This window comes from Coturnix japonica, chromosome 4 (genome assembly GCF_001577835.2).
Source record: "Coturnix japonica isolate 7356 chromosome 4, Coturnix japonica 2.1, whole genome shotgun sequence".
Taxonomy (NCBI): domain Eukaryota; kingdom Metazoa; phylum Chordata; class Aves; order Galliformes; family Phasianidae; genus Coturnix; species Coturnix japonica.
In genome coordinates, this window is record NC_029519.1 from 52,358,636 (window position 1) to 52,380,857 (window position 22,222).

Consider the following 22,222-nt stretch of genomic DNA (forward strand, 5'->3'; position numbering starts at 1 on the left):
TAATGTATGATTTCGCCTGATTTTTTAATTTATTATTATTATTATTTAATTTTGTATTAATGCTGTCAAGCTGGAGCAGTTCACAGCCATCTCCTGACCCTCATGCTGCTCTCTAAATGAATACAGCAACTAGCAACTGGAATATCTATTAAGCAAAAACTGAAAAAGTAAATCAGAAATTGGAGTGACCTTTAGATGGGGGAAGATAAGTTAAAGTTATAGACCGGAGATTTGATAGGAAGGTGACTGTTTTAGGAAGTTGAAGAAATCATTCACCTGCCTTTCAAAGTTTTGTTATCTGTGTTATAAAATGTACATTTCTGATTTGTCCAGTAACCAGAAAGTTCTGGAGCAAAGTACAGGCATTGACTTGTGAAGTGGCAGAGCGTTAATTATTCCCAGTAGTTACCAATAGTGAAAGATGGCTTCCCTCACGTTCACCCCTACTCCTTCTGAAAGGAGGGAGGGTAGAAGAATTAGAAGATAAGACTTTATTGGAGTGAGCACTGGGAAGGGGGATACGTGTATGTGGGTTCATTCAATTGCAATGAACAATTTGTTCTACCCTTCTAACATGCAGATTAGCACGCTAGTACTTAATAATTAAGGATATTAAACCATACCTGTTTTTTTATTGGCTCAGGAGTGCTTGTAGAAATCCTTAAATGAACTTCTCTTGAGCTTTAGCTAACATCTCTAGAAGTATAATAAGTATCTGATTAATTATTTCGTTTTTTCTCCTACTGCTTTTGGGCAGGCATGATGCATCTGTGCCTACTTCCGAAACAAATGCTTTTGGTATTATCTCAAGCTGTCAGTCTAAGTCATCCATAAGTCACACAAGGTAAATCTTTCAAGGCATAGCTATGGCAGACTGCTTGGGGGTATGCATCATTTTCAAGCAGAGATTTCTGTGTGTAAATCCAAGAAGGACTGTAACATGTGGTTGTATAAATGGAGGTATTTGGAGTCTTCTGTTAATTTTTGAAGTGATTTAAAAAATACACAGCAATTCTGTGGCCAAAAAAGAACTTGAATTATATATCACCAGCATAGAGCTGATGTTCCTTCCAACGAGATAATAGGGGAAATGCTAAGGGGTGGGAGAAGCGTGCTGCAGTTCTATCAACATTTTTAGTGTTTATTTATTCTAAAAATATGGAGTGAACTAACTGACTTTTAGGACTTTTACCACTGACACCATAGAGAATTAGTCATAGGCAGAGGGTTCATTGGGAACAAGCTGAGGGTGACGTGTAGCCTAGGGTGGACAGCTGGAAAGCTGGTAGGTGCTGATCTCTGACTTGATGAGTGGAAACTTATTTGTAGGTAAAAGCAGAATTGCTGTTTTCTGTGTTAGTGTTGAAGTTGCTAATATGTTGCCCTGAAATCTTTGAGAGCTGGTAACCTACGGTAGCATCACTTTCCAGTAGTTAATGCTGTACAGTATTGTACTGTTTCTCTGTCAATCTTTTCTGCTTTCTTTGTTTTCTCTGTTGGTTCAAAGCTTGTGTGCTAGAACAGTATTTCTGGGAAGTACTTCAGGAAGTCCGGCCAAGCTTGGAACTGCTCCTGTTCCTGATTTTTCTCCTTTTAAGCAGAGATCAAAAATTAAGAGTATGGCTGCTGCTGCCGTTTCTGCTGCCATTGCTGTCCATGCCAGGTAGAGATCAGCTCTAAAGGGAACCTTTCATAGTTTGCTTTAAGAATGTCTAAGCTCTTTCACAATACTGTGGTAGGCAAGTTGTCAGTATTACCACAGCTCCTGTGTCCTTTTATTTTAGCTCCAAAGTACTGCTCTGAATCTCGATTCTCTTCTCTTCATGGACATCCGTGTTGTGGTTCAGTCAGTAAACCGACTGAAAATAACAACTGTTGTACAGATGACAAAGAATTATCTGCATCAGTCAATAGCTTTTGGATGCTGAAGACTACAACTGGAGAGTTGAATCTAAATCTTTATCACATTGCTCTTCATAAGGGATTACTTATTTAAGTGGTCTAAACTTTGTTGACCATGCACATCAATCAGTAATGCATATATATAGATATATATGATTTCTGAACATGCATTCCTAATATATGTATATTTTCTTAATTACTAAACTGTATACATGACATGTGCTAATGGATTGTGTGCGTTATGGAAAACACACAAAGCCAGAATAAAAAAAAAGAAAAGAAAAAGAAAAAGAGGGAAAAGATTAAATAAACCTTTAAAATATTTTATTAAAAATAAAAAATAAAAGATAAGTATATTTCCCATACTGTGGTGAGTTTTCTTGCACACTGGAGTGTGTACACACCACTTTGGAGACCACCTATTTGAATAGCATTTCTCAGTTCAGTTTGTCCATACTGCTGTAGAACCTGAAGAAGTTTACTTGGCTTTTCAGCTAATCCTAGCCAACCTGATTGCTGTTCAGTCAACTAATTTCTATACGTGGTCTTTTCAAATGCTTGTTAGGCTCTCTGATCCTAGTGCCTACCGCTTGCTCTTGGATGCCCTGCTCATCACCCCTGTCACTAAACCTCCTCTGCAAGCCAGCAGGCCCTCCAGGAAGTCAACAAGTGCTCTGGAGCTGACAAAGAACAAGAGGTATTGTCCTGGTGTTTCATGTGGTTGACACTGAGGACTTGTGAAGAACCAGCTTCACCTTCAAAGCCTGTTTCTGTTGTCTGCACATTTTCAGCAGTCTGCCTGTTGTGGTCTTTGGCACAATGTCCCCAGCCCCAAATCCTGTTGGTTTCACCTGTTTGCAGAACTAATCTGCACCCTGGTCCTGCCAATGCTATTTGTATAAATCTACCATACTAAGTGCAGGTGGGCATCTGGTGCACTTCTGAGAGGCATGGTGCTGTTTGTGTTGTGGTGGTTGGCACTGTCACTAAATAGCTGACTAGAAAATAAATGGCACACTGGCTCGAAAGCCCTATCTGGATGAATTATTTGCAATGTTTTCTTGGGCAAGCAGGCTGTATGTTAGGCTAAGAGTGCTCCTGGAGCACTGCTATTTTTCAAAGCTCGTTTTTAACGTATGAAATCAAATAACTGGCATGTGGTGCAGCAAATAAGTCCTTTAAAAATTATTTGCTGTCGAGGCTTTTTGTTCCAACTCTGATTCTGTTCAGTGCACAGGACATTTTGTTCTTGTTTCCTGACCACAGCTATTTTAACACCAGCTCCTGTGAAAAGCTGATGCTTTGTAATCGACTTCAGCCTCAGAAGGGAAAATCTTTGGTGGATATTTTAAAGGACAGTACGTATTAAGCTGTTCTGAGGGAGACGTAATCTGTGGATTTTCATGTGTTTACTTGTGTTTTCACAGGAGTAACTTCAGGAGATAAGGCTCAATTAAAGATAGAGCTTGATATAAAATAAATGTGTTACGTATTAGTCATTCACCTCTTTCATAGCTTCCAGGGTGACTTGAGTCACTGAAGAAGGTTAACTCAGCCCTGACTTTTGTGAGGAAAGTGGTGATATTTGACACACCAAGATAATGTTAAGCTGTATCAAAATTTCCCTTTTTTGCCTGTTCCCAAAGAAAAATTCTCTGTAGCAATTCTGATGTCTGTGCAACACAGACTAAGTCCAAGACATGCTGCCAGCAAGACTTTATTCTTCATCTGTGTTATTTGCTGCTACTTTAGTAGAGCAAATAAGGGTGGTGAAAATTAATTCTCTGACTTTACTTTGCTCACTGATGTTCTGTGTTTGTGGCATAAGCTGCAAGTGAAGTTAGCTTGTTAGAACAATGTAAGCATTTAAGTTGTTGACTGTGAACCTGGCTTTGTTTATCCACTTTTTGCTCACAGTACAAGTAGAAACTCTCCTGATTTAGGAAATGTACTTTTGGAGATGTAAGTGCATAAATAACCGGTGTTGATATAAAGCTTGTGCACAGCTTACTCGGGTAACAATGTCTGATTTCCTTGTCATCTTGAGCTGTCAGCTGCACTTAAGGAAGAAGAGATTGCCACTAGATGGAGCCATAGAAATGAGGCTCTGCGATGCCGCATCATAACTAGAGAAAGAGCACAGTCTCATTGTATAGACTGAATTACATGTAGCAAAAGTGGAGGTAAAAAGCAAATTATGCTTACAATTTAACATCTGTATGTATGTATTATCCCATAAGTTCAACACAGAGCATGTAAAAACAATTACATCAAAAGAAGGAAAATGTCAGATTGTGAAGAAATGAATCCACGTGCAGGATGGATATTAAAATGCTTTTGCATTACCATCAGTCTAATGACATATTGTAATGTCTGCACAAATACAGTGCTGAAAAGTTGTTTTGAACAACAACTCACTTAATGCCACAATGCAATAGCTGGTGTGTGAGTAGAGCTAAAATCTTATGTCCATAAAGAGATGAGGGTAGGGCACTGCATAATACACTGACTTGTTCAAAAATCAACTGGCACAACCAAGACAGACAAGGTAAATAAGCTTCAACAACTTCAAGTTTTGCGTTTTCTAGCTGTATGTTAAATACTTTTCTCAAAAGGGCAATGAATCTATTTTACTGAGGTAGCTTATGTTTGCATTGTCTTCAGGGAAAAAGTCAAGATGGTTGTAAAGGAACCGATGTCTTTAATATCTTGACTCTTTAAGAACTGAAAGTTTTCCCTAAAACTAAACCACTTGGCAAAAAAAGTCAACCCTGAAGTTTTCAGAAATGTTAGCAAGAATAGATTTAGATATGGCTTTTGCTTTAGGTACCAGACCCAATGCCATGTACAATTACTTGAAAAGAAGATAGTCTGATCCTTTGGGAGAATATTTATTCTGAAAGAAGTTTTGTATTCTTTCTCTGCAGACCACTGCATACGGAAGGGTAACATATGTCCTTACTGTAACTTGATGTGGAAATATTTCTGCTCACATGGTTCCCTCTGCTTTCTCTTTTATTTTGTTTTGCCTTTTTTTTTTTTTTTTTCCCCTTTCTTGCAAGTTTCTGGAGCCCTGTTAGGCTAATACAAAATGTAAATGCCCTTTTTAGAAGTTGAATGAGAGTGTGGGTTTGCAATAGCAGTAGGAACAAGTTTAGCACTTAGTATTTCTTGTATTTTTGCAAGAGCATAGGACAACTGTCTTTTCTCATTTGTGGGGTTTTACAGTTCTCATGCCTGGCTTTTTTTCTGATATTCTGCATGTATCTTCAGGTAATGTGTATAAGATACGTCACAAGTTATGAACAACTTAATGTAACTAAAAGCAAGAAGGGGAGATTTTAGGATCAAGTTTTATCTCAGTTGTGCTGATATCCTGCTGTATGTAACTCTTTGGAGAGTCATCTGTGCAGCAGTTTACTTGGCCCTAGGGTACAGAACTCATTCTTTCCTAACTGTTACTTTTCAAAGTTTATTCAATATAAATGCCTCAAAAATCCCATATTAAAAGTTTCTCATTTCTTTAGAGTTGTATCAAGCACTGTGCATACGTCTTAGGACTTAATAAGTTCCTGTAGTGTATACTCTATGCCTGCTTGGGATAAACAGATAAGTGACAGGCAGTAATGTTTAAAACAAAGGAACTTCTACTAGTTTTGGTTAAAAAAAAAAAAAAAAAGCTATATCTATAGCTATAGCTATGGCTACAGCTATATATATAGACTCCTTAAAGCAGAATCAAAGTTATCACAATGCACTTGCTTGAGCCAAAAACCAAGAATGATTTGCTCACATCTTTTTTCTTTTTTTTTCTTTGTCTTGTTTTTGTCTTAAAAGATTTAGTGTTCATAAGGGAAAATAACCTCACAAAATTCCTGGCCATATGAAGAAAGCTCTTGCAGACTCTTAGATATTATGTGACCTTTCTTGTCAGCCAGCTGCTTCAGACCCCATGGGATTTGTTCCCAATTCACACAGTCTTTCTGGGCAACAAATGGGAGTGAAATTATCATTTGTAACCCAGAGAACTATTTGGAAAATACTGATGTACCAGACTGAGTTGCTAATACATGCTGGGGCTTGGTTGATGATGTTTACAGATGGATACCCTGCTATCTTGGGCTTGCATTAGAAAAAGTTTGCTCAGGAAAGTCTGAGATCTGTCTCTTTTACCAGCTTTCAGCAGTGCTAAAAGTTATATGATGATGACCTATATGTAATTTTCTGCTAGGAGCACAGTCTTTCCTTTGGCTAATAACAGCATGAGACATCGTTATTTTCTTTAAAGCATGTATTTCTGCTACACAGCTCTGTACAAAAGTTTCCATTTAAGGATGGATGGAGATTTAGGCATCTATAATCCCATACCATCTGTCTTTTTTTTTTCTATTCCTTTTTTTCTTCTCTTCTTTCTTTTTCTTCTTTTCTTTTTTCTTATCTGTCTGCTTTCTTTTCTTTTCTTTTCTTTTCTTTTCTTTTCTTTTCTTTTCTTTTCTTTTCTTTTCTTTTCTTTTCTTTTCTTTTCTTTTCTTTTCAAGGGAGAGGAGGGAGAGTATCAAAATGTCTGAATATGTTCAGGAGGATTTTCCAGTGCTAATTTCCTAGAATACTTCTGAAGTGTTCTCAGCACCTGATTTATAAAAGGAAGCTCGGCTGTAGATATCCAGGAGCTATCTCTGAGAAACTGATCCTCGTTTCATGTGTGAGCTAGACCTGCTTCCTTCCACACATGCTGCCCCCTCACCACCCCTCTATTGCATCTACTTAGATCTCAGTACCTTGTACCATCTTTCTTATAATGAATATAACTCCTCTGGTTACTTCTAAGGACATGTGTCATTTGTATTTTAGGGAGATCAAGTGTTCTTCTACCCTAAATTTAGAATAACATTTGCAGTGATAACATATATTAACTTTCAGTGTGGACTTTTTTCTTGCTATAAGTATTTAATTAGGTGCCATGTCATTCACAGCCTTGAGAATTCAACCATGGAGCTAGTGATGGTGAAGGTAGAAGTTGGCATTTCACCTAACTTTCAGTGTCTGCTCCCTCACCTACACCTGTAACACTGCTATTTGGCAAATGTAGACATGAAGCAGAATTTCCATCTTGATCTCTCCCTTTCTTTCCTCCAAAATGATTGTATGTGAGAAGCCTCAAAGGCAGCACTTTGCCAGCTGCACCCCTCAGTTGTTTTCTATGTGATGTCCTTCAGGAAATGTGTTGTACAAAGATGAAGTTCCAGCCTTTGGTGACTGTGTTTGAAAAGCTGACCTTTGTTTCTGAGTCAGATCCACAACAGCCTTATATAGATATGAAATCCAGTGGATGGAGATTACTGACCGTATGAGAGAGTTTTGCATGTCTTACTCATTAAGTAACATCTTCTGTGTAAAAGCAGCTGTACTCGGCAGGATTTTCATATTTATGTTTTTGGACAAAGGCAGTAAAATAGAAGCTGGACTCAAAAAGTGATTTGACCAATAGTAATGAGTCTTTTGGATGCAGAAGCAAGTTTTCTTATTTATGCTTCAGTAGAAAAAGACCGACAGTTTTTTGAGGTAATCTTGAAGTTGTAATGGGGTTCCATCCTGAAGTGGGTTTCATGAATCATAGAGTGGTTTGAGTTGGAAGGGACCTTAAACATCATGCAGTTCCAACCTCCCTGCTACAGGCAGGGACACCTCCCACTAGACCCAGGTTGCTCAAAGTCCTGTCAAGCCTGGCCATGAGTGCTTCCATGGAGGGGGCACCCACAACCTAACTGGGCAACCTGTTCCAGTATCTCACCACCCCCACAGTCAATAATTTCTTTCTAATATCTAGTCTAAAGATGCCATTTTCCAGTTTAAAACCATTTCCCCTTGTCCTGTTGCTACATGCCCTTGTAAAAAGTCCTTCCCCAGCTTTCCTGTAGAACTCCTTCAGAATACTGGAAAGCTGAAATAAATAAGGTCCCCCTGGAATCTTCTCTTCCCTGGGCTGTAGAGCTCTAGCTCTCTCAGCCTGTCCTCATAGGGGAGGTTCTCCAGCCCTCTGACCATCTTTGTTGCCCTCCTCTGGACTCCCTCCAACAGCTCAATCTCCTTCTTGTCTTGGGAGTTCCAGAACTGGATGCAATATTCCAGATGGAGTCTCACAAGAGCAGAGGGACAGAATCACCTCTCTCACCCTGTTGGTCACTTTTCTCTTGATGCAACCCAGGATGCAGCTGGCTTTCTGGGCTGCATGTTGCTGACACCCCCAAACCCTCCTAAGTGCTGCTTTTAAGCCATTCTCCACTCAATCTGTATTGATGCTTGAGATTGCCCCAACCCAGATGCAGGAACTTGCACATGGCCATGCTGAACTTCATGAGTTTGTCATGGGCACTCCTCTCAAGCCTGTCCAGGTCCCTCTGTATGGCATCCCTTCCCTCTAGCATGTTAACTCCACCACTCAGCTTGGTGTAATCTGCAAATTTGCTGAGTCTTCACTTGATCCCACTGTCCATGTTGCCTGCAAAGACATTAAAAAGCCCCAGTCCCAACACCAATCCGTAAGGAATGACATCATCAGTCTACTTGCACATTGAGCCACTGGCCACAATTCTCTGAGTGCGACTATCCAGCCAACTCCTTATCCAGCAAGTGGTCCATTGATTTGATGAGTTATGTGTCGAATGAACTCAACAACATAGAACAACACTTTTGTGACAATGAAGGTACATTTTTTTCTGGAAGTTGGTCCTAAACTATCTTGTCAGTAACATTGAGATGCTGCTTAATGGCAGATAATGTCTTCCTATCCTTTTTCTTTCACTCTGCAGAGGCATTTTTATTCAGTATCTCTACTGCCTCAGAATGTGTAGTTAAAAAGACTTGTATACTAAGCTTTTAAGAAGTCTAATGTACCCTTTAAATACTTCCATTTGCACTGTACAGATGTCTGAATATCTTTTAACGTTTGAATGCAACAGAATGCACTTTGTGCTTCACTCTACTTGTAAGCACTGCATATAGCAAATCAACTGGATCATCAGTGACAGCTACCTCTATTAGCAAAAGACTTTAATTGCAGCAGCTATAACTCACAGAGTATATCTGAACAGTCAGATATACTCTTTAAATTGTGAAACTTGTTAACCCTGTAAATCTAGAGACAAAAATCAAGATTGGTAATTTATGTTTTGGCCTCATAATGTGTCTGAGTGCTTGCATGTTGTTTGGTCAAGGCACTACTTGGCATACATCTTATTTATTTCTCCCTCATTTCTGAACAGTGATTCCATGGAGTCTACCCCTCCTGCCACTTATACCACCACTTCAGTGAAGAATGTGTCTGCCAGCCATGAATGTCCAGATCCTAGACCTACCTCCACCAACAATGCCACATCTCCTTCAGTGCCCAAGCCAACAGGACCATCAAGTGGCGCCAAGTACTCAGGCTGGCAGCCTCCAAGCCAAGCAGGTAACTTGCAGTGAGGCATTTTCTTGTTTGGTTAAAGACCCTCAAAGAGCTCAGTGAGATGTGCTTGACCAGAGGTGTAAGAACAGCAGCCTTCAAAAGACTGCTGGTGTATTCTGAGTAGAAGCAAGTTTGTTAATCAAAGAGGAGAAAAACAGCACAAGAGCTCTGGTGAACGAGTAGCTTTGTGAAAGTAGCCTTATAGATGTGATTGGTTTCACAAACAAGCAAAATCCAATATCTCTGACCTTCTGACGAAATCATGTATAACAATCTCATATGTACAAATACAATTTTAACTTGGTATTCTCCCTATGACTGTAAATTAAACAGAACATATTCTCTGTGATTTCAAGGAGCGTATCAACAGAGACACGCGTTTCCCAAGTGATCTCCTTTGAAGCTGATGTTAAAAGAATTAAAAAAAAAAAAAAAAAAAAGGGAAAAAAAAAAAGACTAAAACATGAAAGCAGCTTTGTATTTGGCATTTGCAGACTTTATACATGGAGGTTGCCAGTGTTATACAACTTATAACATAAAGATTTATTTACAGCTGGGTTCTCATAATGATCACTAACTTGGCTGTTGCCTTTGCATGCAGTTTATACCAGCACTAAAATGTCTGGAAAGCATGCTATTTTTTTTAAGGGAATTTCCTGTCTTATTACTATATACGTATCAAGGAATACAATATGTGTAATTCTGTATCTATTTTTTTTCATAATATTACATGCAGTTATTTTAGATAATCTCTTAATGTAACTTGTCTCTTAAATTGAGTCTGTCTTTGGCGCTCAGCTAAACTGTAGTATTAATTTCAAAGGAACCAGGAAATCTGTATTACTAATTACATTTAAACTGCAGATTTTCTGGTAATAATGAGATGAATACTATCAATTCTCCTTCTGAAAAAAAAAAGCTGTAATGCTAAAATTGCCCTTAATTTTTTTTTTTTTAAGGATTTTTTTTTTTAAGGATTTTAAGGATTTTCCTTCTTTGAAGCATACCCAACCCAGAAAGGGAACTGCAGAGGCCATGGCATAAAAATAAAGATAAAACATATGGTGTTAATGGTGTATGTTTATATTGGAGTCTTTGGCACATATGGCTTGAAATTACTGCTGTGCCTGGTAACAAATAGACATTTTCATCATGCAGTACTTCCATGGAGCCTCGAGATGGCAATATGCTGTCATTTCTATACTACCCTGTCCAACATCAAGTGTGTCCACAGTGCCACAGTTAGTTACTAGGACTTGTGTCCTGCTCTTCTTTTTTTCATCACTTTCAGGCATTTGCAGGGTTTACATGTATACATGCTGAATGAGGAATCTAATTTAAGTGTTCACAGTTTATATAAGACATCTTGCAAGGTGTCTATGTTAAGATCTGGAAGTCCAAAATGAGTATGAGCCTGCAACATTAGGACGTGCAACCAGGTCTATTGTACCCCAGATTTGAGCCAGCTGTGATCAGTGCTGTTCCCCACAGCAGCAGACACAAGGGGAGAAGCTGACTACACATGACATTGGGTAACAAATACCTTTTTGGACAAAGAAAGGTAGAGAAATATGGCTCATTTTTTTGCATCCCTATTCAGGTTGATGTGCAATGATAGAAAAGGTGGTGCTGAGAATATGAGAACTGCATTGTCTTCTTGTATGTTTTGTGCTAGAAAACCTGAGAATAGCTTGCCTCAAATTCATTGCCAAAGAATCAGAGTCATCACCTGCTTCAGAAATAGCACGTGTAGTAGAGAGAGTCAGTCATCAGTCTGGAGGTACATCTGCACATGTGTGAGGAAGCGATGTACCTAGCCACTCACTAGCCAAGCTTCTTAGGTTAAAAGAAAATAAAAGAAAAAAGAAAAGGAAAAAGAGTTCACTGAAATTGTGACAGCTGCCCAGGCATCTGAAACTTGCCTGGAGGTTATAAAAGTTTCACTGCAAGCTGGGCCCATGGACCTGTCCTAAGGTCACCCTTGGCTTTTTCTGTCACATTCTGCCCCAGTTTTTCACAAGGTCAGTAATGCAAAACTAGCAGGGAGAAGAGACCTAAGCGTGGTTACAGCAGTGTTACAGCAGAGACTGATTGCAGTCTTTCTCAGGCATGTATTTCATAAAAACAAAAATTCCCATAGTTTCACTGTGTCTAAGCTTGCTTAGTAAGGCCGAAACCAGCAGTCTGACAAGTAAAACCTTTCAAGTAGCTGAGTGTTTTGGTAAAATAAGTCAAATGTTGAAGACTAGAACTGTTTCAGGGCACATTTGGATTTCAGTCACTAATTCTGCTGTTTGTTTGCAGTCTGTGAGCTTGACGTTTCTTTTCAAGTACAATTGCCAGCGCTTCACAGGCCAAGCAAAATTTGGCCTTGTAGGTTGTGGAACTGACAACACTTTAAACAAACAGAAACCTTTCCCTTTGAGTTTAATTGATTTCATAGTTGTAGTTTAGCGTGGGAAATAGGAATGAAGGCATAGTCTTATGCAAATGTGTATCAGTATGCTATTAATAATAGAAATTTTTTGGAGTACAGTTCTGTAGCTCTAGTCGGACTCACTCTTCCAATGAATATTGCACATAGCACTAAGCTGTTTCTGTAGCTAAGCAGACGTGTTACAGGATTTTGTTTGTGTCTGGAGAAGATGTAGTCTGCTGTTTTATGGCATAAATATTACCAGTGATTTTATTTATCAAGGTGTCCAACTACACGCATTAGTCATTTGGTCAGAAGGCATCCTTAAGCCTTTAGCTGGCATCTCCCTTTCTTGGATAGGCCATCAGTGAATACCCTTAATATTACTAAAAGTTGTGTGGCTTCCTGTATTTGGTTTTGTCTTTGTTTTTTTTTTTTTGTTTTGTTTTGTTTTAAAATTATGCTGAGAGGTTTGAAAGTGTAAAAGCTGTCTAACATGTGTGGCTCACATAGAGGGCTAGGAGATGCCCCAGGCATAGGATTTCTCAGTACAGAAGTCAATCTTGATCCATGATCTTGCAGTGAGAGCATCCACAGAGCTTAATTGTCCTTGTAGGAGGGAAGTTGCAGGGTATCTGTGAACACTTGTGCTGAACATGGGACTACCATATGTTCCCTGATGGCAAACTCCTACCCTCACCAGAGGAGCATTCAGTTTATTCTCGTGGGCAGTAGCATGAAAATTGTTTCAGTTGTCTGTGAATCAGTGTGCCCTTCTCAATATCTCCTCCTTAAATCTTCTGTGACCTCCTTAAAGAGCAAGATTTCACTTTCTTTTTTTTTCTTTTTTTTTTTTTCTGTGAAACAACTTGGAACATTGTGAGTGGTAGTGAACACTGAGAATGGTAAGAGCAAAGCTAGATCTTGTGATAGGTTTCCAGCTTGCAGAAATGAATGGCACGACTTTTTAAGGTTAAAACCAGCTCTGTATTGTTGCCTGTAGAAAATTTCCTGTGGGATGGTATTATGGATTAATGGTGGTTTTTTGTTTGTTTGTTTGTTTGGAGCGCATCTGGAAAAGATGTTCATTTAGGCGTAATTTTTCCGCTATTATTGTTTTTCAACTTCCAGCAAATCACAATGTTAGTTACCCAGTGTGAAAGTAACGCAATACGATGTCCCTTTCTGGAATTAAATCCTAATGTTGCAGAATTCTTCAGTGCATTAGTAAAGGAAATGGTGGATAGCTGCTCTGCTTTTCCTAGTATGCTCAAAGAAGCTGGATAAGCATGGTAAAAGCCTGACTTGTTAAATCAAGTCTGGTCTTTGCTGTATTGGGTGTATAAGGAGCTCAACATCCAGGACAAGTGGGACATGTACATGATGAAGTGGTGATACCCACCTGGACAGCAGTTTGAAAAGAACACTCTTGTCATGGACCACTTGTGTCCATATTGTTGATTTTCTCATTTGTTGGAATAAGTCAAATAGTGGTGGCTACTATGTCAAGTTTATTGGCTAGAATTTATAACAGCCCATAGTTTTTCTTTTTCAAGTTATGATGTTCCTTTCAAACTGTGATGTTCTGTTCACTCACAAGAGAGAGAGAAGCTTTTGACAAGATTATTATATTCAATCAACAGCAACTAAATGCTCACTGGTGGCCTAGCTCCATCACAGCCCACCCATAGTCTTGATATAGAGAGTTATTTTACTATTTCATAGCTAACTTTTGTAACTTATGCACCACCATTCACGCCCCGCAAGGAACCCCAAAGCATTTGGAGTCTTGATACCATTTGCAAGCATGTGATGCATGCACAGGCACTGCTTTTGGCCACCATGCAGGCACTTCTTTGGTGAAACATGACAGCTGTTTGTTAGTACACTGTAACACCCCACGGCATCTTGAAAGGAAGTGAATAGCTGCGTGTCAAATTGAAACTGTTGGGACAATTTAAGAAAGTACAATGATCCAATAAATGCAGTTACACAAACTGGAATTTGGCCAGAAGACAGATTGTCTCTCAGAATGGGCAGCAGGATCTTTGGTCAGAAGTTGGGACCATAGAACCACATTTCTTATGCAAGATCACCTTCTGCCCAGCATCTCCAGATGCTGTTGTCAGATGTCAAGTTGCTGGCATGGTGCTGACCAGTGTGGGCAGAGCCCTGCTTTGCTGGTGGGCTCCAGCAGGACCACAGCCTGCAGTCAGTGTTGCTGGAGGCCACAAAAGTCACCAAGCTGCAAAAGCCTCCTAGAGAGGAGAGTTTGCCATAAGTACTGATCTTCCTCCTGAGCATGAGGATGGGGTGGGAAGGGTTTGTGATAGAAGCATTTGAAGCTTGCAGTGCTAGGTGACCAGTTAGCTGTTTTTACCAACTTCCTTATTCCCAGGGTTTCTCAGCCCAATACCTCTGGGATACGTAATCCTCTTCCAGTAGGGCTGGTCAGACATGTCAGCATATTCTGCAATACCCACAACTGTCAGTTGCCTAATCCTGAGCCAGCACATGTGTTAAACACATGCTCCCTTCAGCAGGGGGAACACACTTGGAAGCATAGAAAAACTGCTCCCCAGGCAACTTTGTTTGAAAAATTCTGCTGTTTCCTTGCAGTTGTTTTCATGAGTGTGGTAGACTTGCCTTTACCGTCTCTGGAGTTATCCTTAGTGTGCTGTCTTGATGCATTTTTTTTTTCTGGCTTCCCAATCCCTTGACAATACTGGAATGTAGCAGAATAAAATACAAACCTGCTCCTAGGTGTGACTTGACATTCTGTCCTGCATGTACCACCAGTTTGGGTCTTTGTGTTTTTCTTTGTGACTTAGTCTGCAAAAGTCTGCTAAGGTAAACGTGCCAGAATTGAGATCGTATCAGCTTCAGGATCAAATGGCACTGAGCTGAAGAGAAGAGGGATGGGGGTGCTGAGATTTACTGTGCTGTAGCAAACTGCTTATACTTCCAGTAAATACTTACTGAAGGTCCATAAAGGAGTAGACTGTGGCACTTTAACATCATTTTTCTGTGCTTTAGCTCTACGTGTACATGTATTACAGGCCGCCCTGACAGGGTGAGTGAAATCTGTGGCCTATCACCTTTGCATGACAAAGGCAATGTCACCTTGTTCATAAAATCCTGTGCTTTCTGTATTGTCATCCTGTCCCACTTTGTTTCCTTCGCTGAACAGGAAAATAAAGATAGGACTAATTACTGGGGGTTTAAGGAACTACATGCTCATTGAGGGCAATGGTGTGAATTTGGGGGAGAAACTGGAATAATACTTCAAGTTAAGGCAAATTCTTATATTGTTGGTGAGCTATAAATAGTCCAAAAATAATAGACAGTTCAAGTATTTTTCACTGAAAAAGACTGTTGAAGTTTGCCCCTCTGCTATGCAGTTGCTTTAACAGACTAAAGCCTTGTCCACAGAAGCGATATATTGACAGGTCAAAACACAAAAGCTTCCTGATTCTAGTGTATAGGTTGTTTTTCTTATTAATTTTTCATCTTATCTAAATTATATTGCCATATGACAGCAAAGTACAGGAATTTATTCTTACAAGCTAAGCAATGTGAACTTGGACTTAGCCAAGCAAAACCCATTGAGAAACCAGAATAATTTATACATGTCAACCTTAATTTGATGGCAATGTGAAATTGTAAGTCCTGCAGACATGGTGAAAACTAGAATATATTTTTAAAACTTGAATGTTGATATTTAAGGAGTGGGTCTTAGTAATGATAGAAGTGTGTACTTCGTGCTTAGTGGAGGCAGAATGTCCTACTACACAACACTCGATCTGCTGAACAGAAACTCACCTTTCTGTAACAAGTTGATACTTTGAAGTTTTTCCTGTGGTCCAGCATTGCTAATTTCATGTGCACCAAACTTTTGTATGCTTAAAATAACTGTAGGCGCAAATCAAGACAGATTCATGCTCTTTTCTTTAGGTCGGGAGACTATTTGTCTCTTGATTATTTCACACCCGTTGAGTGAGAACATTCACCAGCCTTTAAGATTAGATACTCATTGCCTTTGATTTCTTAAAAATAACTGGTCTGTTGTCTCAGACCAATTCATCTGATAGCTTCTTCTTAAATTGTAGCCTGCTCCACTGCTGGTGCCAACTCAGAAGAGTTTGCTCTATCAGTGTAGATCATCTGAAAGTTATCCTTAGTATTTGTACAGCAAATGAAAAGTCAGTATTTCTCTGCCAAATACGGTCTTATCACTATGAAAGCTTAAACATCAGTTCTATGAAAATGTCAGATAAAGTGTGTGCAGTGAGACTGGCCAGTCCTGCTCTGCTCAGGCATAGTCAAGCTATCAAGGTCAAAACAGCAGTTCAGAATGAGAAGCAAAATGTTATCTGCAGAAAGCTACAAAAGAGATTTCTGAGCTCTCACTGCGGAGAAATAAAATCCTATTGTACAGGGGAGTGAGGAGGGCTTCATTTTCTTTTCCTTGAGACACGTTTTCGGTAACAGCTCTGCCAGTTGTGCCAAATTTGTGACGGTGTGTGATGTAACAAATCACAAGGAGACACGCTGAGCAAGCCAAAACCACCATACTCATTTTAATTAAAGATCCTTTACAGCTAATTTAGTCGGAACCTTTGCAGTTGAAAGGCTGGTCGCTTGCACAGGAACTGGCCTCTGGAGTTGCAGAGGTTGTTGAAATTGGGCCGCACTCGCACCTGTTGTGATTTTCCACGGAGCACATACCATCCTTCACCAGCATTTAAAGAAATGATAATGGTTTAATCCTTCCTGTTCTGCCTTTAATCAGCGGTGGGCTTTTAGCTTTGTCTATGCTTCCAAGATCGTGCAGCAAGCAAAGGGAGAACTGCTGAACATGGCATTCCTTTCCCCCCCACGTCCCCCCCACCCCCCTTTTTTTGCTTTTTTCTCCTTCTTACTGGTCCTGTAGTTTTCTCCATTTAACTTGTACAATTTCACACGGGCCTGGGAATGGATAGGGTGTTATATATGGTTAATGTAACGAGCTGACAGCCGAGCTTTTCAGACGCGTTGCTTCATCCGGCCATCTGTTTGGGTTGGAGGAAAGAGCTGGAAGATTTCTTGCTGTACAGATATATTAAGAGAAGTCAGAAAATTGGACATATGAACCTTTATATTTTCCATTAATAATACAGTAGTTTGATAGCAGTGTATAAATCACCGAGTTAGAACACTTTAAAATGAAGTTCTGGCACTCCCACCAGTTAAAGTAGCACTGTTATTTATAGATATTACATGAAGCTTGATGTTATGTTTAAGTGAGCGTTAAACAGTTCAGGCTGTTGTATTGTTGCTATGCACCGGAGAACCTCTGTCAAAGTGACTTTGGCACCGCTGTGTATCCGCCTTTCTCCCTTTGTCTTAAAAATCTTTCGCTTGTGTTTGTAGTTATCCATGTGTTCAGCAATGGAACAGCCTATTGTTAGTGAAACAAGGGCAAAGTCACACTAGGATTTTTAGAAAGAAAAAGCCAGTTCTCTACCTTGCCTAAAACTTTGTTAAATATTAAACTGGCCATACCGAGGAGTTCAGTAAAAGCAAACACTGAGGGTTTGCTAAACTTAAACCTAATAAAGTAGAACGTTAATAGTCAGGTACAGAGTGTTTTGTCTTTTAGAAAAGGCAGCTATGACAATGCACAAGTGAAATCAACAGTCCTTTGAAAGGTTTAACTAAAGAGAGAGTGAATGCGTAGGCCTGCAGAACTCCAAAATTTAGCCACAGAGATCTTTTCCATGGCTTGAAGAGAATGTGAGCCTCTATGACACTCAGGGTGGAATTAGTCCATATGTAATTCCTATGAATTGTCATTTATTGCTTATAGCGTATTTATTTTTTATTATTTACAGCTTTAATACTTGAGCCCCCCTGCAAGTTGCTGCACTATATCCTACTGCATGCAGAAGGGCCAGAAAATCTGCAGTGAGATGCTGTGGGGCAGCTGCTGTTGCTCCCTGTCCCCTCCCTATAGGTCATCTTTGGAAATCACATGCCTGCAAGCACTTAGCCAGACCCTGGGTACCAGCTTGGTGAGAACAGAGCTGCTGATAGATCCAACAGCATGTATTTCTCTTTTCATGTGTGCTTGGTCTTTTCATCTTTTCATTGTTGAACCCGTCTATTTATTTTCAAAGGGATTTGGAAGCATAACTGCCTCCTTTCTGCAGCCTCTTTTCCCTACAACAAGTCTGCAGTCCACAGTGTTTCCAAAGGAAAGCATCAGTTAGCAGCAACCCATCACCAAGCTTTGACACCAAAGGGAGAAAGTAAAAAGCAAAGTATAAAGCACAAACCGCAGGAGGGCTCAGACTGATGGCCAGAGTGTGAGAGGCTTAGGCTGAGTGTGAGAATTTGTACCCACCTTGCTATTACTTGTGTGTCACAGTAAAAGCTCTGTTTGCAAGGGAAAACCTGTGGAAGTTTTCAGGGGCTGATGTTTTCCTTTAAATGATGCAATGGTGCCTTTGTGTTTGAAAGCTAGAGGATCTGTTAAAGTAACCAAAAGTTAATAAGTAAATAAGCAAGTTAGGCTTCTTCCACAGTAAAACAAAGCTTAAACAAAATTCAGCCAGAGAGGTTTCAAGGGGAATAGGGAATGAAACAGAGAAAAGAATGCAGGAACTCTAACTGTTCTCTTCCTCCCTTTAATCCATGATATCTTTCTTGATAGAAGAATTGACTGGCTTTTAAACTAGGAGGGCTAGTCAGAAAATATCAGTGTTCACTCTGAAAGAGAAAATACGCCTAATACTTGAAATTCTGTAACAGCTGGTTGAACAGTGCTTAAAAAAAAATATTGACAATTTGTATAGGTTATAAGCAGGCAACTATTAGTGTTATAAACAGACAACAACAAAAAACCCTCTCACCACTACCATCCAAAAGTGTTCCTTGTGTTGCAGTGAGAGCAATATGCCTTTGCTAGAATTGCTGGAGTGTTAATGGCATGCTTCTGGCCTACGGGAAGATGCAAGTGGTCAATAAAATCTGTCCACAGGCTGGTGTTCAAATGGTAATCAGGAAGATAAAAGACTGAGGTAAATCAAACAGCGAGAAAGAGAGAATGATACACAGTGGGAAAAAAAAAGTCTTGTAGAGCAACTGTAGTAGTTTTACAAAGATACCAGTATAATGGATGTTATGAAATAGATATTAGTATACTTTAATGGTCTATTTTCTGGTTTAGGCATTGAATTTGAGTTCATCCACTTCAGTCAAAATACAGTGGGTCCACCTGCCTTCACTAGTCCTCTGTGCCCAATTTGTTATTGTTTGGGCCACAGCTCTTACCTAACACAGCACTAAGTTGAGTATTTTATAGCGTGGTTCATGCTAAAGAGAATTTTATTTTATCATAAGGTCATTGGTAAACCAACATTGTCTCTCAAACTGATGGATAGTCATCTCCTCTAGTAGTGCTTTAAGTAATTCAGGAATCACAGGTGATTTGTCTAACAACTCTTAGGAGAGTTTATACAGATAAATCCTGATCAGTAGTGATTTTAAAGTTGGGCAGCATTCCAAGAAACATCATTCATGAATACAACATTAATAGAAGCTGTAATGAGACCAAAGAAAAGGAAGCGATTGCGGTGGTTATACTTATTCTTCCTTTAAGCAAGCAGAAGGGTAGCTGCTGCTGCTGTTGTTTTTTTTTTAACTACATGGTGTAAACAAGAGCTAACTAATGTTTTGGGATTCGGCAGATAAATCCATGTTAGCAGTATACTGGAAGTTACATTGCAATTTGATTTATGAAGAAAACAATCTTCAAACAGGTTTTGTTTTAATGAGTATTTTTTGTATTCTTGTGAAATAGGGCCTGAAAATTAGAAGGCGATGTGTGAAATAGGAAAGTGCGATTAATCTTCAGAGCCATTCTTCTACCTTTTCTATTTTTATACCTTCCTAAGTTTTCAGATTGGCAGCTATTTATCTAAAATGAACTACAGTAGCAGAGTGACTTGTTCAAGACTGCATGCTTGTGAGGTCATGGGATTGTTTAGTGTCTAATGGTGGTGGTGGTGTTCTTTGGCTTTGAAAAAAAAAAGAATTATCCACTTGACAGGAGTAACTATTCCCATAACCTTCTGCTGTATGTTACCATAGTAGACATATCTATGAAGAAAGAAAAGCAGAGAAGTGTTTGTTTCTTCATCACCCTTGGCAACAGGTGTCTGTGCATTTCATTTTTGTAAATGCATTTTTTCAAACTCCATAAAAGCTTTTGTCTATGACCTTAAAAACCAGAATGCAAATGCAAGTCTATGGATGTATACACTTCTGGAAAGGTCTGGATTTTATGTCAGAGACATGACTTTTCTAAAGTGATGTGAACACAGTTGTTGTAGTGCTTCAGATTGGCAGTGTTTAGTGAGCTAGCCTAGGTTTTAAATTTGATTTAGAAATATGTTTTCCTTCTATAGTACTGTATTTTAAGTTCCTATATATGTTGTATTGAATGTATATTCTTATTTATTCTGTTGGTAATGATGGATGATCTTTTCAACTTAATGTTAAATGTTTTGAGTAGCTATGTGTTATTCTCTTGTTTTTGTTCATGCACTGATATTCTTGGCTTCAGCTTTTGTATTTAAAGCAAAATAATGCCTTCACAGATTGTACATTCTTTCACATGTTGAAATTTGTCTGCTGCTTTTACAAGTTAGCTAAAACTGTGCTGTGTTATTTCCTCCTTACTGGTGGAGGAGGAAGGAAAAATACCAGCTTTAGTTTATTGCTGTAAGTAGGCAGACATACACCAAGCTGGACAAAGATGTTGGGCAAGTTCTACCTGTTGCTTTTATTTCAAAATCATTTACTTGGTACTGAAAGACGGTTTCTAAATACTTTTGGCACTCTTTTCACAGCTCCTGCCAGTGGATGGACGTCAAACAGTATTAAATCTGGAACATCTGGAACAACTGCTCCAAGTCAAAAGTTTGACGCAACCTCTCAGCTAACGGAGCAAGACACATTGGTTCAGAGGGCAGAGCATATTCCAGCAGGAAAGCGTACTCCAATGTGTGCACAGTGCAATCAAGTCATTAGGTTCGTATCTACTCATCCTACAGGCTCTCTGATATCAGAGTTTTGCTTTGCTTTCACTGATTCTGATTTCTTAGTCACAAATGTTGTATGGCTCCACTTCAGTAACACAGTGCACTCGTTTCATGTGTGGTTTATCTAGAAAACCTGAGAATGAGAGAAAATTATGAAGGGGCAATATTTCAAATGTTGGAAAACACTGAAAACTTTGCAACAGTCACATCCTTGCCACCCATTTTACAGAGGTTTAGGAATCTGGGAGTAGGGTGAAAATAAAAGCAAAAGAAGAGTAAGGTAGCTAATTCTCACTTGCACACCCATGCCAGTAAAATTGGAAAATGAGCAAGCTGGAAACAAATGAGAGTACAGGGAAACCAAATACAGACTAACATCACAAATGCCAATTTATTAACCAGAATTAGTAAATGAGAGGAGGAAAGGTAGCAGGCTCCAGCTATATGGGATAAGTAAGGCATACAGCTTTAACAATTACTAGGATTGGTTTAGTAATCATTTCCTACTGCATTAAGTTTCATGGTCCTTCCCACTCTCTCTGCCATTTGGGTAGTGAGTGCCCTTGACTTGTATAATATCAATGGAATTAATCAACAGAGTACACAAAAATAAGTTTGCTAATTGATACAAATAAATTTTACACAATCTGCAAGATATTCTAAATTTAGTCAGAATTTCATATGGAGGAAGAAATGACTCTGGGCTGCATTGTTCAGTCAGTGAGATCTGAAAATTAGACTTGGTTGTCTTACTACTTTTCATGTCAGTGTGCAAATCCTCCTTGATTTTTGTCTGACTGGGATTTTGGAGGGCTTATTAGATGAAAAGTATGCTCTTAAGATATCATCTTATTGGTTATTCAGTTATCTGTACTATTGAACTGCAAGAGCAAAGTAATGTACTGTAGTATTTCTTTTTATTCACCTGTGTCCTCTGTTTTATAATGTGAATAACATAGGAGAGCATGCACTATATTTCACCATGGTTAAAGAAAGAAACTTGTTTAATTAGAAAATAAGACATATAGATTTCACTCAGGATAATAGAAAATCAAGCTTTCTACAATGGCTTTTTAAGATTTCTTAAACCTTTGCTTGAACTCTGCATCAGAAAATTCATCTGACCAATTGTTTCTTTCTAGGGCTGAATCAAGTCCAACTTGTTGACTTCCGTTAGATATTTGTTTTGATAGTTCACTACTAGCTCCATTAACATAAAGTTAATGTAGGGGATTATTTGGTAACTCTCCTGTGGAGTCTGGAGAAGATTTTCTTATTTTAATTCTATATGTCGAGGTAATAAAAATATATGATCTCAATCTCTTTGAAGTAATAGAAAAAAAAAACCAAACACATTAATTTTGAATGTAA

General features: G+C 39.0%; 1 protein-coding gene across 16 annotated transcripts in view; it reads left to right on the plus strand.

The window, feature by feature from the left end:
• LOC107313615 (PDZ and LIM domain protein 5) overlaps positions 1 to 22,222 on the plus strand; it is a 111,356-nt gene that overhangs the window by 75,725 nt on the left and 13,409 nt on the right. For 15 of the 16 annotated variants that reach the window (XM_015862004.1, XM_015862009.1, XM_015862005.1 and 12 more), the window contains 5 exons: positions 758 to 844; positions 1,508 to 1,663; positions 2,468 to 2,599; positions 9,165 to 9,352; positions 20,660 to 20,840. In XM_015862004.1, the coding sequence (XP_015717490.1) occupies positions 758 to 844; positions 1,508 to 1,663; positions 2,468 to 2,599; positions 9,165 to 9,352; positions 20,660 to 20,840 (744 nt within the window). The remainder of the gene's footprint in view (positions 1 to 757; positions 845 to 1,507; positions 1,664 to 2,467; positions 2,600 to 9,164; positions 9,353 to 20,659; positions 20,841 to 22,222) is intronic. The other variant, XM_015862010.1, reaches the window with a different exon arrangement.